The 14878-nt window shown below is 63.8% G+C and overlaps 1 protein-coding gene across 5 annotated transcripts in view; it reads right to left on the bottom strand.

The window, feature by feature from the left end:
• Cacna1i (calcium voltage-gated channel subunit alpha1 I) overlaps nucleotides 1-14878 on the bottom strand; it is a 110844-nt gene that overhangs the window by 66180 nt on the left and 29786 nt on the right. For all 5 annotated transcript variants that reach the window (XM_047549160.1, XM_047549157.1, XM_047549162.1 and 2 more), the window contains exons 3-4: nucleotides 988-1099; nucleotides 462-595 (exon numbers count right to left, since the gene is read on the bottom strand). In XM_047549160.1, the coding sequence (XP_047405116.1) occupies nucleotides 462-595; nucleotides 988-1099 (246 nt within the window). The remainder of the gene's footprint in view (nucleotides 1-461; nucleotides 596-987; nucleotides 1100-14878) is intronic.

The raw sequence follows: 14878 nt of genomic DNA, 5'->3' as shown, positions 1-14878 counted from the left end.
CTCCCCTGCCTCACACTGGGTGGAAATGACCAGAGTTGGGGGCCAGGAGGCGCCTGAGTCTGCCCTCGGTCTTGACTCACGAGGGACCAGGACACTGGCCATGACAACGTGATAACAGCTAACACTTGTCGGAGCTCCTTTTGACATAGCTGCTGTTTTTACTCCCCTTCCACAGATGAGCAAACAGCATGAGCGGTGAAGGGACTTTCTCAAGGTCATGCAGCTAATTAGCATAAGCCACGCCCATCTCTGCTGCGCAGGAGGACTTAGGACCGCCCCCGAGGGAGGAGCAAAGTCCACCCGCCCAGGCCAAGGGAGGGCTCCGCTCCTTCTCGCCGCACCCAGGAGGCCCCGTGGCCCCATGACCCCCAGGTTTGCCTCGACCTCACGGAACCCTGTGGGGTGTCTGAGTGACACCTGGCATGCACCAAAGCCGGGGGCTGCCCCTGCTCCCCACCTACCCTGCCATGACAATGAAGAAGTCCAGGCGGTTCCAGGTGTCCCCCAGGTAGCACTTCTTGCCAAAAATGCCCAGGGCCACCATCTTGAGCACCATCTCCATGGCGAAGAAGATGAAGATGAAGTCGTCGAAGACCTGCGGCAGGAGGAGGAAACAAAGGGCAGCTTTCAGAGCCGACTGCGGGCTGAGGAGGGGACACGGGCAAGGCCTGGACACTCCTCCAGCAGGAAGAGAGCCTGGGAGACCCTGGCCCAATGCAGTCCTCCTCAGATGAGGAGATGGGCCCAGAGAGGGGAGCGGACCTGCCCAAGGTCACACAGCCCCTCCATGGTTCCCTGGGCCAGGGGAATGACAAGGGAGGACTGGAGGGGAGGGCAAGGGTCTCTCCCATATTCTCCCCAAAACCGCCAAGTGCTGGGTAGACACTGGACACGCACCCCTCTTTCAGTCCTCCCGATGGCTCCCAGCGGCCCTTTCTACAGGGAGGAAGCTAAGGGAAGGGCTGGGGGCCAGGGCGGCGGGCTCACCTGCAGGATCTTGCAGCGGTCAGACAGGCAGTCCATGTCGTCACAGGGCTGGTACATGCCGAGCGTCACGCAGTTGAGCAGGATCACCAGCATGCTCACACACTCGAACCACGTGCCGCCAGTCAAGGACAAGGCCCCGGGCACGGCCACAGCAGGGCTGCCACCCTGCAGCGCGTCCTCCCCGCCCCAACCCCAGGGCTCCCCAGAGGGCGCAGCAGGGCCAGGCAGCCTCTCCACTCTGGCCTCCTTCCCTCCCTGGCCCTCCCGAGTCTGCCCCGAGCCTGCAGAGAGCCCAGCCACGCGCTGACGGGTCACCCGTCCTCACCTGCCTACTCCGACTCGGCACCTCCACAAACACCCTGCCCACCCTGAGCCCTGCTAGCCTGACAGCACAGCTGGCCCACTGTGTCCAGGCCCACCACTCTCAACCCACCTAGTCACAGAACCAGTGAAGTCAGAGCTCAGAGGGACCTGACCATCCCCCATCCGTCACGATACAGATGAGAACACTCAGATCTCAGTCGGCTGAGATCCCAGACTGGAACCTCTGGTCTTGACTGAGCCCTGGGGCCTAGTGGAAAAGAGGACAGCTCAAGGTAAAGCGGACTTGAGCCACACACAGCATGAATGACTCAAGTCAGACTCTTGGGCGAACTTGCAGACCAGCTACGTCTCTCCTTGTCTGTGAGGAAAGATGCTGACAGACCCTGCTGCATGCTGTCTACACAGCCCCCACTCCTGCCCCAGAACTGAGCTGCAGAGTGGACAGGCAGTCCTTATCTATAAGAGTGGTAAGCAGGACAAGGACCAGGAGACCTAATTTGAACTCCAGCCCTGGCACTGAGTGACTCTGGGGTCTCAGGCACGCCCCTTCCCATCTCTGGACCTCTGGAGGCTCCCCACTGAGGAACCCAAGACCGCCCACCAGGGCTGCTCTGGCCCCTCCCCACAGCAAGGGTGACCACTGCTCCGACCTCACCAGTGCCCTGCTGTTCCTCCGAGGCCTTGGGCACACTGCACCTCAGGGCCTTTGCACGCACTGGTCCTGCCACCTGGAGATCTCCCACGACCCTCCAAGGCTAACTCTAACTTCATGTCACCTGCTCTGAGAAGTCCCACCCCTCCTTCAACCTCAGTGGCCTTGGTCACACCCTGTCCTCTTCCCACGGTGCTTATCACCCAACTGACCAGCCTGAACTGTCCACTTGCTCCCTGTGTCTGTCCAGGGCTAGATCCCACCCCCAGGGGACAGGCTTTGCATTCACTGCACTAACAGTAGAGGGCATCCAGAGGAGCTGGGTGAAGTCTCAGTGAATGAGCAGCCCCTGCCCTGCTGCCACAGCAGCCTGCAGGACCCTCAGCTGGACCCCAGTCCCAGAGGGGGAGCCCCTCTTGCCTGTTGGGAGAGTGGCTTGTTTCCATGGCAACAGCCCCCTCCCCTCCCCTGGCTCACCTTGGGACTCTGCCTCCTCTGCCGCCTCCCTCGGGGTCCCTGCCCTGCTCCTTCCTGTCCTCCCCACTCCGCCATCCTCCCACCACAGCCTGCAGTTAATCCAGCCTCTGCCAGGGCCCCCCGCCTGAGCCTCGCTGGGCTGCAGCTTCGTCATTAATTAACTTCTCTGAAGTTCAAACGTTCTCATTACCAGCGAGCACCCCGCATCCCCGCGCCCCAGCTCCCTCTCCTCCTGAGCTCAAGGCGCAGGCACCTCCCAGGCCTGGGGTCCCTGCCCTTCCCCACAGGTGGGGAAACCAGGACCGGGAAGGCAGGGGTCACTCCCAGGCCCCCCACTGGACTCCGGGGCCAGGGCTCTCCTCCGGGCCGCCCAGGCTTCCTCCTCCCCAGGGCCCTCAAGTCCCTCTTGGACTCCGCACCGGCCTCTCCTCTGGCCTCCGCTGGGCCTGGCCTCCAGCGTGCCCCCCACAATCCGCGGCACCTGCCATGTGCCGGACACCAGGAGCATTTCCCAGGTGTCACACCGCTCACCCTCACGGTCCTGCCATGAGCCAGGACGCTAAGGCAGAGGGCACCCACCTGCCCAAGGTCACGGCTGAGACGCGGCCCAGCCTGCTCCCCCTGCCCGAGCGCGTGAGCAGCCATGCGGGTCACCAGCTGCCTCTGATCTGCCCTCTCCTGCTCAGAGCCTTCCATGGGTCCATCTCCCGCCTCAGCCTGCCACCCAAGGTCCCAGCTCGACCTCAGGGGGCTTCCGGGCCAACCTCTCCCGGCGCGGCTGGTCCTGAACGCCTCGCTGCCCACGGACCACCCTGCCCAGACCTCCCGTCCCTGCAGCCAACCCCTGCCCACCCCTCGCAGCCTGCCATCTGCCAGCTCGCGAGTCCCCCTGCAAGGCCCTGTGGCCCTCCGAGCTGGCGCGGCCTTTCCTCGGGAGGCGCGCCGCCTGTCCAGCCCGCATGCACCCCAGGGACGCGCTTGGCAGTACCCACACGCCAGGCACCCCGGGGACGTGACCTTCGCTGCCACCACAACTCACTGGGGACAGACGAGGAACCAGGCCTGGAGGTCTGGCGTGACTCGCTCGAGGTCATGCAGCAGCCTGTCACTCAAACGGTGCCCGTGGCCGCCACGCAGAGCTGCCCGGGCTGCCCGTCCCAGGGGCGGCAGGTGGAGCAGGTCTGGGCTGCAGACACGCAGGGACGGCCAGCTCGGCCCCGGTCCTGAGGCACTCAGGGAAGCCCCAGATGGCAGAGCCTGGGTCCCGTCCAAACCCCGAGAGGCTCAGAAGTCAGGCCGGAGCTGGTGGCGCTGCCCGCAGCTCTGACACACCCCCCACGGGCTCAAGGATCAAAGGATCCGGCCTCCTTGAAGTGCAACCGGACGAGCAGCGAGGAATAGGAGGCGGTCAGAGGGAGCCCAGGCCTCCGGGCCCAGCGACTCAGGCCTGGCCCAGTGCCTAGTGTTCCCACCGTCAATCATCAGGCGGAGGAGTCGGAGAGCCAGCCGGCCAGTGGCAAAGTTCCAGGACCATGTGAGGGAGGCTGGAGGCCTCGAGAGGGCGGGACAGGATTTCTGGGTAAGCGAGCAGGCGGGGGCTGAGACCCGGCTCCACCAGGGCAGGGAGTCTTCAATGGCTCCCCAGTGCCTCTGGCAGCGAGGCTCAGAGACCCTGGCTGGCATCCGAGGCTGTGCACTGGGAACACACCGCCTCCCATGTCCTCCCCAGAGCCTCGTTCCTGTCGGGGGCACCTGTGCCACCAAGCAGCCCCGCTGAGACCCTCAGGAAGCAACAGAGCCCACCTGGGACACCAACAGGGATCAGCAGAGATCCGTCCATGCCACACAGCAAGCCCAAGGCAGAAGTGACCATCACCACCCTCTCCCCGCCAGGGGCCCGAGTCCCTGCTGGAAGTCAAGCCCACACTGACCCCGCGGCCCACGCGTCCAGGCCCACACTGACCCCGCGGCCCACATGTGCCCCTCCCGAGCTGCCCCACGGCAATCGTTCAGCCTGATTAGATCCTGACGGGCGTCTGCGTGCCTCGGAGGAGTGCAGACGGAGAAGCAGATCAATGGCAGCCAATCAATATGGTTCCTTGGCAGGAAAAGCCATCCCAGATGCTGGAGCCTCAGGAGAACACAACCCCAGGTCCTTGGGGGCCACAGGACCCTCTGGGCCCTCTGGACATCTCAGCCAACAGGACCCAGAAGCCCCCCCAGAGGCCTGGACACTCACCCACTTCCCAGCCCTGTCCCCACCGTCCTGCCTCCCTGCGTCATCAGAACTGGGGCCTCAGAATGGAGCAGGGGATTAATCAGCATATATTGAGTGCCTGCTGTGTGCCGGGCACCGGGTCAACAACAGCCACAATGGTAACGATTGCAAACACTTCTTAGGTGGTCTTGAGTGCTTGTTTGCTAGGGTCCCCATAAGACCCCATGCACTATCTCATTTAAACTTGATGGCAAGCACAGGCCACAAGGGGCCAGAGGCCCCAGCACACAGGGTCCCAGAGCCTCTCACAATAGGGCTAAAAAAAAAAAAAAAAAAAAAAAACAGGAGCAGTGGCACACGCCTGTAGTCCCAGAGGCTAAGGCAGGAGGATCACAAGTTTGAGGGCAGCCTCCGCTACTTACTGAGACCCTGTCTCAAAATAAAAAATAAAAGGGCTGGGGATGTGGCTCAGAGGCTGAGCTCAATCCCTGGTCCAAAAAAAAAAAAAAAAAGAATCAGTCAACCGACTCAGGCCTGAGACTGAGCAGGGTCGCCTGGGAAACAGTAGATAACACCGTAACCTCCACTTGACAGATAAGGAAACTGAGGCAACCAGGACTGGCTCGGGGGCAGGCAGGGCAGGGGGAGGCAGGGTTAGTGGCGCCCCTCGCTGGCTCCAGATTCCCTGTTTGTTTTAGAGGCGGACACGATGCCTTCACTTTATTTCTTCGCTCTACGTGGTGCTGAGCATGGAACCCTGGGCCGCACTCCAGCCCTGAGCCACGATCCCAGCCCCAGGTTCCATGTGGGCTCAGCCTCCACGGCGCAGGGTTAGAGGCTGTCTGCCTTTCCTCCCGCCGCCTCCTCCCAGGGCCCACGCAGGCGAGTGGAGGCTGGGCCTGGCCAGCAGGCAGCTCACCCTCAGCCCTCAGGCGGCACCCTGCTGGACATCAGTCCCGCGGGCACCGGGGGCCAGGAAGAGGCAGACTCGTCCGCAACAGGCAGTGGGGACGGCAGCCAGCCAGGGGGTGTCCTGCCTCCAGGTCCAGAAAGAGGCCTCGAGGCTGAGCGGGCCCAGCACCGCCAGCCCAGGCCCCCGCCGAGCCCGCAGAAGGCCAGAAGCCAGGGCAGCTCAGCAGGGAGGCCACAGAGCTGGGGTCCCTCACACCTCCAGTCCCCAGCGGAAGAGTGACCGGGGGAGGGCAGCGCCCAGCACCCCAGCAGGCCCGAAGGCAGCCTCCGCTCCAGGAGCCAGCCAGAAGCCTGATGGTTTCCATGGCGACCACGCCCTCCTGCCACCCGCTGACAGGCCTGGTTTCTGTAATCCGGGGGGCTCTGGAAGACGGCGGGGCAGGACCGCTGGCTTTGGGGGGGCAGCCAAGTTTGATTTCATTTTTATCAATCTGAAATCAAATCCATCCCCAGGCTGCGCCTCGGCTGTCTACACCCGGGAAGGAGGGGCCGGGCCGCGCGTCCTGCGCCGCCAGGGGAAGGCCCCAGGTGTGCACCTGCCTGGGGCCACTTCTTGCTTCCGGGAGGCCAGACTCAGAGCATCTGTGGAGACTGTGCACCTGGTGTGCACATGGGGTACAGAGGTGACCCAGCCTGGCTCCTCCCCTGCTCGGGACCCACGGCCACGGTGCCCATTCCGCACGTGCCCCGTGCCGGTGGCACCATTTCTGAGCGTCGGCCGGGCGCTGGCCTGGAGTTTTAAGAGGGTCATTTGTGCACTCGTTCCTCGTCCATTCATTCAGCCCATCCTTGTGACAACGACCACTCTGGAGAGCTGTCCCCGCAGGGTCTCCAAACCCTAAGCACAGACCGCGCAGCACCCAGCAGGGACATTCCTGGGTCTGTGCCCACAGGAAGTGCCAACCTAAGTCTCCATGAGGCACACCCTGGAGTGTTCATGGAGGTGTTACCAGTCACAGCCCCAACCTGGAGCAACCCAAGTGCCCATCAACAGATCAGTGACTGGGAAGCCCCATGGGACCTGCTGAGGGTGGAATACTATACAGCCCCGAAAGACAAGTGACTGACAGCATGGACCAATCTCCACTGGGTGACAGAAGCCAGACTCAACAGAGCAAATAATGTATGAATGCTATTACGTGAAGTTAAAATTCAGGCAAAGCTAATCTAAAGGTCACAATAAAGGGAACAGTCATGGGGTGGGGGTGGGGGATGAGGGAGCTTCCGGGAGCTGGAGATGCTCTTGGCCTGAGTGGTGGCCACAGGAGGGGTGTTCCAGGGAAACGCCTTGGGCCCAGCTCAGAACCGGGAGCTCACTGCATGCATATTTTACCTCAATAAAAAAAAGCAGGGGAGCCAACACCTGTCATCCCAGCAGCTCAGGGGGCTGAGGCAGGAGGATCGCAAGTTCAAAGCCAGCCTCAGCAACAGCGAGGCACTAAGCAACTCAGTGAGACCCTGTCTCCAAATAAAATACAAAATAGGACTGGGGATGTGGCTCGGTGGTCGAGTGCCCCTGAGTTCAACCCCTGGTACCCAAAAAACAAAACAAAACAAAACAAAAAAGACAAAAGATGAAAAGCTGTAAGTAAAAATAAAAATGCAACTTTAAAAAACACCATAAGCAGCGTGCTGGGCGCCGCTGCCCCTGACCTCCACCGAGGCTTCCCGGCCACCTGCAAGGTTGACGCTCCTGCTCACGGGCGTGGCCGGGACCTCAGCCAGGGCAGCGCGGAGCCAGGCCCCGAACCTCGCCGGCCGCCTTCTAAGGCGCCCACGGCCGCACTCATTACTGCACCCCCTTTACAGACAGGAAAGCGAAGGCCCAGAGACCGCAGCGCCTGCCAAGATGACACAGCAGTTGAGCCGGGACCGCAAGCTGCTGGGCAGATGGCCCTGCGTCCCCGGCCTCCGCAGTGTGCGAGCCTCCGGTGGCGGGGAGCACCCCCAGGACAGACGGCCCTGCCAGGCCTGGTTGGTTCTGCCTCAGTGGACGGAGGCCATCGCAGGGAGTGAGCCTCCCTCCCGCCCTACCCTCCTTCCTGGCCCGGCCCCACTTCCTAGAGGCCCATCACGGAGCTCGCTGGTCTGCGCAGGACTCTGATTCCCAGATGCCCAGCAAACAGGCCACGGTGCCCGAGCAACAGTGGGGAGGGGAGGCGATGGGGGAGAGGCTGCCGGCCTCCAGGAGGACCAAGGTGCAGGGGCCTCGAGACGGAGGCTCTGGTCAGGGACGCTCGCCTGATGTCCCTGCTTCGGCTACTACCCAAGAGAAGGACCAGGTAGGCCTGGGGGGCCGAGGGTCCCACTGCCCATGGCCAACCTGGCCTCGGAAACCCACCCACAAGGCAGGCACACCTGCGGGGAAGGCTTCGGTGGCTCGGGCAGGGCCCTGAGCTGTCCCGGTGCCGAGGGTGTCCTCCCTCCCCAACAGGTGTCTCTTCAAGAGCGGAGTGTGACCATCTTGAGTGTGAAGCCCACCTACAGCCACCGTGGAGAGTCATGGCAGCCTCAGACGGCGGTGAGGTCCCCGTCCCTTGCAGGCGCCAAGGAAGCATTTCTGCCCGGGGGAGATTCTCTGCTGGCCTTTAAGGCCCCCCACTCCTCATTTGCCGAGTCTCCCCCTCGCCCCCTCCTGGGGCCTGGCTCGCAGGGCTCTGGGGACCCAGCACCAGGGAGGGGAGGCCTGACCCCAGGAACCTCCCGCAGACACGCTGGCCGCTCACTCCGCCTGCCGCCCTCGGCCGGCAGCTGCCCCCTCACCTTCTGGACAGTCCCGGGAGCCCCTTCGCGGAACAATGTTTCGAGCCGATGCTTTTAAGGCTTAGGAGCAGAAAGGAAGCCTGTTCCGGTGAACGGTCACCAGCATGTGTTTAGAAGCAAGCTGTCGACAGGTGCGCGCGCTGCCATCCTGGGGGACCCCGCGTGGCCGTGGTGGACGTGTGTGGGATTCTAAGCTCCACGGCCACCAGGAGGGCTCGGTGACGTTGATGGTGGCTGTCACTGGAGCTGCGGGGGGTTCACCAATTAACAGAAGAAATGCTAAATTTCAACCAAAGTTCAGAGACACAACTACACATCTGGTCCCACGGAGCTGGGCCCCGGGCTGGGCCCTCCGCCTCTCTCCCCGGGCCAGGAGCCACCAGGAGCCCTGTGCTCAGGACTGGAACTCACGCCCCTGTGGCCACAGGAAGCCCTCCGGGATGGGACCGCGCCGTCCCCTCCTCCTCCACAGACCCCCACTCTGAGGCTGGGCGCTTCCCTGATTCTGCTCCTCATCAATTGCCACTCCGTCACCGTCACCATCATCATCACTGCCACCGCCAGGCTGGGTGGCCCTGCGCGGCCCTGCACTCTCTGGCCCTCATCTGTCAATCAGGCAAAGTCTCCAGTGGCTGAGCACCAGCACGTAGTAGGGCTGTATGAACACCAGGGCCTCCTCCCTGCAGCCCGGCCCCAGGCCCCAGAATCCAGACCACAAACTTCCTTCTGTCCCCAGGCCCACTCCGTCCCCGGCCATGCTCCAGGCCATTGGTGTCCCTGGACTCCAAACTCACTCGGAGTCCTGGGTCGGGGCATTTCCTCCCTGGTCGCAGGAGGGTGGCTCAACCCCCTCCAGCAGCTGGGGACCCTTTGGGGTCGCCTCTGGGTGCCAGGCCTACCTGGTAGCCCTCCTGGGCCGTCCCCCCCAGGGGCCGTCCACTCAGGCTCGGCAAGCGTCCCACTCCTGAACAAACGGATCAGCGGGCCCCTGCGGGAAGCCCCACCGGGGCCCAGGCCTCGGCCTCCCCCAGCATCCCACGCTCTGCTCCAAGATGGGCACCTCTACCTACCAAGTGCGTCTGCCTGTCAGTGATCCTTCCCAGCATCACAAGTGAGTGCTCTAGCCTGGCACTTCCCACCCTGCCACCAGCCCCACCTCCCACCCTTCCAGCCACACTAACTCCTCGCTGCTCCTGCGCTAGTGCCTCTGCCTGGAACTCCCTCCCTGTTCTGGAAAACTCCTATTCATGCAGCAAGACCCAGACAAAAAGACCCTTTCCTGCAGAGGCCTCACAATGCCCCCCATCTGGATGGCAGGCAGCCTCCGCCCCGCAGCTTTTTACTCCAAAATCTCCCTGTGACAACTCCTAAGGTTGCCTTTGGAGTCTCCTGTGACCCATGCTGACCAGCAAGAGTGAGCATCCACTCTGGCCTGCAGGAGCACCCTGGGGGCGGGAACTTTCAGAGCTGACTCTCACTGCTGAGAAGAACAACCTTCTCCACACCAGATGGAGGGAAACGGACAATTTCTCAGACATGTGCTGCTGCTGCTTCCAGCAAAGCCTGCCACCCGTCTGGACGGTGCCATTAGACAAGGGCTGGAGGAGGAGGGCCACCTCCCCTTCTGGAGAAGCCTGGCCTGGGGTTCTGGGGTCCAGTCTGCCCTGGCTGCACTCATGGCTCAACACGTGACCTTGGGCAAGTCACGTTCCTTTCCTGGGCCTCCGTCTCCCCAGGCCGCGGGTGCCGGGTTGGGACACTGATGGCCCCACTGCCTCCGGGGAGGTGCTGAGACCTGAGTCACAGCAGGAGGAAAGTGCTTTGGAACCGGGACGAGCTGAAGAAGCCCAGGAGCACAGGCCCTGGCTCCGGGGTCTCAGCCTGGAGGCTGGGCCTTGCGGACAGGCGGGATTTGGAAGGACGGACAGAGAAGGCGGAGTGGGCATGGCAGGCGACAGGCCCAGCAGAAGCCAGGGTGGGGAGCTGGGAACACGTAAGAAGCATCGGCCGCGAGTCAGGACGTGAGGGAAGTCCCGGAATGGGGTCGGAGGACAACCGGGGAAACCCAGGTGGACAGGGCGCCTGGGACCCAGGCTGGTCCATGCTGGTCCCAGTGGGAGCACCCGAGGTTGAGGACACCAGCCCCTCCTGGGCGTCTGTCCAGGATGACAAACTGCCCAGGCAGGGGAGCCCAGGATCCCGGGAGAGGGTGGTGGGCCCAGGGGAGAGCGAGCCGAGCTGCAGAGCTCCGGGCTCCCGGCCAGTGCGCGTCCCACTGTGCAGGAGGGGACGCACTCACCGTCACGCGGCCAGAGGGGCCGGGCCAGGAGCTGCCCGTGCCCCGCGCGCTCAGGACAGGATGGAGGTCAGATCCCCATGGACTGCCTGAGGGCAGAGCCCGGAAAGGTCCTCCAAGCTTTATTTGGGGGCCCAAGGTCCTGCTGGTACAGCGGAACGGAGAGGTAGCCAAGAGGCAGGGGGATGGACCAGATGCCCCGGGCAGGTGGCAAGCCACGGGTGCAGCTCTGCTTCAGCGAGGCCCCCTCCTCGCCCTGCACGTGAACAGCGGCCCAGCCCCCACCGCCCCGTGCCTCAGGGGACGGCATGTTCCTGCCACTGCCCACGTGCCTGGGTGCCCTCAGCTCCGCGGGGCACAGAGGAGCCGCCACTCAGCGCCGAGTCTGCCTGGTGCTCATCCTGGACCCTCGTTCCACCCCCGATGTCCCCACCAGGGTCACCGTGGCCCAGATTCACAGAAGCACCGAGGCGCAGCAAGGGCAAAGGCCTCGTCCACGGCCACTCGGCAACAAGAGGCAAGCCTGGGTGGCCTCCGAGAGCCAGGGTCCCCTCCTGATGCCAGCCCCGGGGGCTGCCACGTCCTGCAGTCACCCCGGGCCACACGCTTCTCACAGCAGCTGAGCCACCTCAGGGCGGGTCCCGGGCTGCACATCCCTCCCAGCGTCCCCGGCCACAGAACGGCCCGGCTGTCACACAGTCGTCAAAGACCCAGTGATGCTCTAGTGACTGGACCCGGGAATGGGGGCAGAAGAGGCCCTCCTCCCGCGCAGACCTGCCGAGCCCACAGGACATGAGACTTGGCCCCAGGGGCCCTGGCCAGGCCATGGGCCAGGTCAGCAGGTCCCGGAGGCAGGGTTCTCGGCCACCAGCCCATGGAGCCCAGCCCCAGCAGGCAGAGAGCAACAGGGCGGTGAGACCAGGCAGGTAGCCCACCCAGGAGGGCAGCAGAAGATGGAGACCTGGCCGCCCTCCCAGACCTCGCTGCCCACTGAGCCCACTCTGCAGGCCAGGAGACCCAGGGCACCAGGGGGAATGACCTGCCCAAGGTCACCGGGCAGCTGGCTCCAGCGTCCCGGCCCAGGCTGCGCCCGCCCCCAGCAGAGCAGGGAGGAGGCTTCACAGCTGGCCGCGTCCCCACCAGGCGTGGCTGGAAACTGGAACTGCAGCAGAGCTACACAGCGCGTCACTCAGGAGGCCCAGCCCAGGAGCAGCCCGAGACGGGCTGCAAACCCAAGGGACGGACCGGGCATATGCATGCCGGAGGCCTGGGACCCCTGCCCGCTACCTGGAACCTGCAACCAACCTTCCTGCCTCAAGGGGAGTGGGCAGAACGGGGGGCTCCGCCAGGCTCTGCCGGGCGCGGTGTGGCCTGGATAAAAGTCACATAACCTCTCTGAGTCTCACTTTTCCCAGGTGTAAAATGGGGTGAGGGCAGAGGTGACCGTGAGGGCTCAAAGGGGCTGCAGGCACAGCCCTCAGGCCCAAGGGTCAGGTCAGCCCTCCTTATCCTCCTGCGTGACCCCGTTATGGAGAGGAGAGGCTCCCGGAGAGGAAATGGAATTAAGCACGTGCAGCCAGTTCTGCTCCCAAGAAAGGCTCTGAAGTCTAACGGGGTGGAGGGGGTGGAAAATAGGTTCCTAACTGATTAGTCATGGCTGCCCGGGCCGCCCTGCTGCAGGATGCCAAGATCGATTAGCAATGTCTGCACTGACGTGGGCCTGGACTAGCAGCAAAACTCACACCACTTCACCTTATAGCAGAGATTGAATCCGATTTTCCTTGGGAACAATGTCCTTGGAAGGTGTTATGTTCCATCTAAAGACCTGTCGCCCACAGTCTTATTGAATCTACCGCAAGCAGAGTGTTTACTCAGCCGAGCGTGAGGACGGCTCCCCCTCAGGCTCTCCTACAGTGAAAGCCACATGTATGCACCAATTCTCATCTTCATCGACCAAGCTCCACGGCCACAGTCACCTCGTATACTACTTTAGTTTTCAATGCAGCCCTGGAGACCATCCTCTGTTGACAGGGAAACTGGAACTCAGAGAGGTTAAGACACTGGCCCAGGGTCACACAGCAACTAGAGGCAGAACCAGCACCAGGGTTGGCCTGACTCAAGTGCCCAGCACTTTCCACAGTGCCACAGGCCACCGGCCATGAGTCAAACTGTGCTGTCTATCCCCTGGAATTTCAAACCCAGAGGCCTCCCAGCTGAATCCCCAGCTGATGGCACAAGCCGAGGCCCAGGCCAGGCAGGGAGTGGCGCTGACGTTCCGGCAAGTGGACCTTTCCCGCCCGGCTCGCAAGCTCAGGGGGTTCCTCGTGGCCTGCCAGCTCTCTGTGAGTCAGGCGGTGACTCAGGGCCCAGCTCGGGGCTGAGAAGGAGCTGAGTCAGGAAGCGCCGAGCTGCAGAGGGCAGCTGGCCCTGGGCCAGATCCCCTCAGCTCCAGGGGCATGAGCCCCAGGGACACGAGCTCGGGGCAGAACCCCACAGCCCTATCCGCCGCCCCGACCTCAAGAGAGCCGCCTCACTGCCGGTCTCTGTTGCCCACACGCCCACCATTCCTCGGGCCCGGCCTCGGCGGAGAGTAGCAGTGCTCGCTGCAGCTCTGCACACGTGACGTGCCCGTCATGGTCACCACGACTGAGGACGCTACCAATACTTAGAGCCAGGGGTCAAGAGCACCAGACGTCCTGGGAGGCACAGGACAGCCTGGGCCACAGCAGTGCCCCACCCGACACCCTCCCACTGAGGCCAGGAGGGAGGGGCCTCCGGCCTGGGACAAGCCCCAGAATCCAGCCACACACCCCGCCCGGGACACCCAGGCCCGGCCGGCACTGGCTCTCCTGCTGCCCACCCCAGATCTGGCGGGCACCTCGGCCTGCGGCAGTCAGCGGCCCAACGCTGCAGGCGCCCGGCTCCCGGTCACTCGGCACGGCAGCTATCAGATCTCAGGCTCACGCTCTTTGAAACAGTTTTGCAGCCTGTGGACCGCAGAAGCTTAGAGTCCTAGGGTCACCGGGCTGTAAATCTCACCTCCGACCCGCAGACTCAGCCACAGAGCACCAGTCTGAGCCCCAGGCCGCCGCCTCAGAAGCCGCTCTGCTTCGGAATCGCCACGCCTCCCGTCTGAGGTTCTGGCTGGGGCCTGAATGGCCACCCTCCACCCAGGCGGCCCAGCAGCCTCTGACAGAGGGGATCCTGGGGGACCCCCCGCTTCTCCCCTGTGGGACCAGCCCCTTTGTGGTCCCCAGCCCAGGCCAGGGTCAGAGGGTGGAGGTGATAGGGAGGTTGACCAAAGGCTCTGCTTGCCCATGAGGTCAGAAACGGGGACAACCGAGGACGGCGGGGGCAGGGCCCAGGCTGCCGGCGGCCAAGGGCCCAGGCACCGTCCTCCCTGTAAGCGCGGCTGGCACCCCGGGCTCCCACAGCTGGAAGGGGCATCTCGTCCAGCCCCTCCATTGTAGGTGGAGATGCCGGGGTTCGGAGGAAGGGAACTGCCCAAAGCCACGCGCGGCACGCAGAACTCACCAACCCCTCCAGGGGCCGCTGGTCACCTGGGCCGGCTCTGTGCTGCTCCGGCCCTGCAGCCAGACTCCCAGGCCCAGGCCACCTACAGCCCACAGCCTGCAAGCCTCCTGAGCAGGGAGGCAATGGCTTTCTCAAGGTCACACGGCTCGCCTCGGGACTGTTCCCCGTCTCCCTGGTCCTCCAACCAGCCTTCTCCTCCTCAAAGGCCGCAACCTCCTGTGGCTCTGCCTGGCCAGCCCCTGCTCTCGCTCCGCGGGCCCCGAAGTCTCCCCAGCACTTCACAGTAAACCTTCTTATGTGGGGTGCTGCCTCCGCCACTCCCAGGAGCCCCCGGGACAGGCTTCTTTGTCCCGAGTCCCCGGGACAAACCTTGAAGCGCGCTGGCGGACTAGGTCACTGAGCAGACCTCACCACGTCTGAGACCCCAACGGTCCTCGGGGGCGCGTCCAGGCTCGTGGCCCCACGTGGCTAAGGTCACCCACTCTGCGTCCTCTCCCTGGCCCAGGTCCTTCTGGCCTCCAGGAGCGGGGCACCCAGGGCCCGCCATCACCGCCCTGCAGACAGGGAGCCCAGCAGACCTGGGTCCAGGCTCGGCTGCCTCTGTGTCTTTCGCGATCAGCCTCACCACCCCACCTGCCTCCTGGGCACCCGAGTC

This window comes from Sciurus carolinensis, chromosome 4 (assembly GCF_902686445.1).
Source record: "Sciurus carolinensis chromosome 4, mSciCar1.2, whole genome shotgun sequence".
NCBI lineage: Eukaryota > Metazoa > Chordata > Mammalia > Rodentia > Sciuridae > Sciurus > Sciurus carolinensis.
The sequence above is the reverse complement of the archived record's forward strand: the minus strand, read 5'-3'. Positions and strand labels throughout refer to the sequence as shown.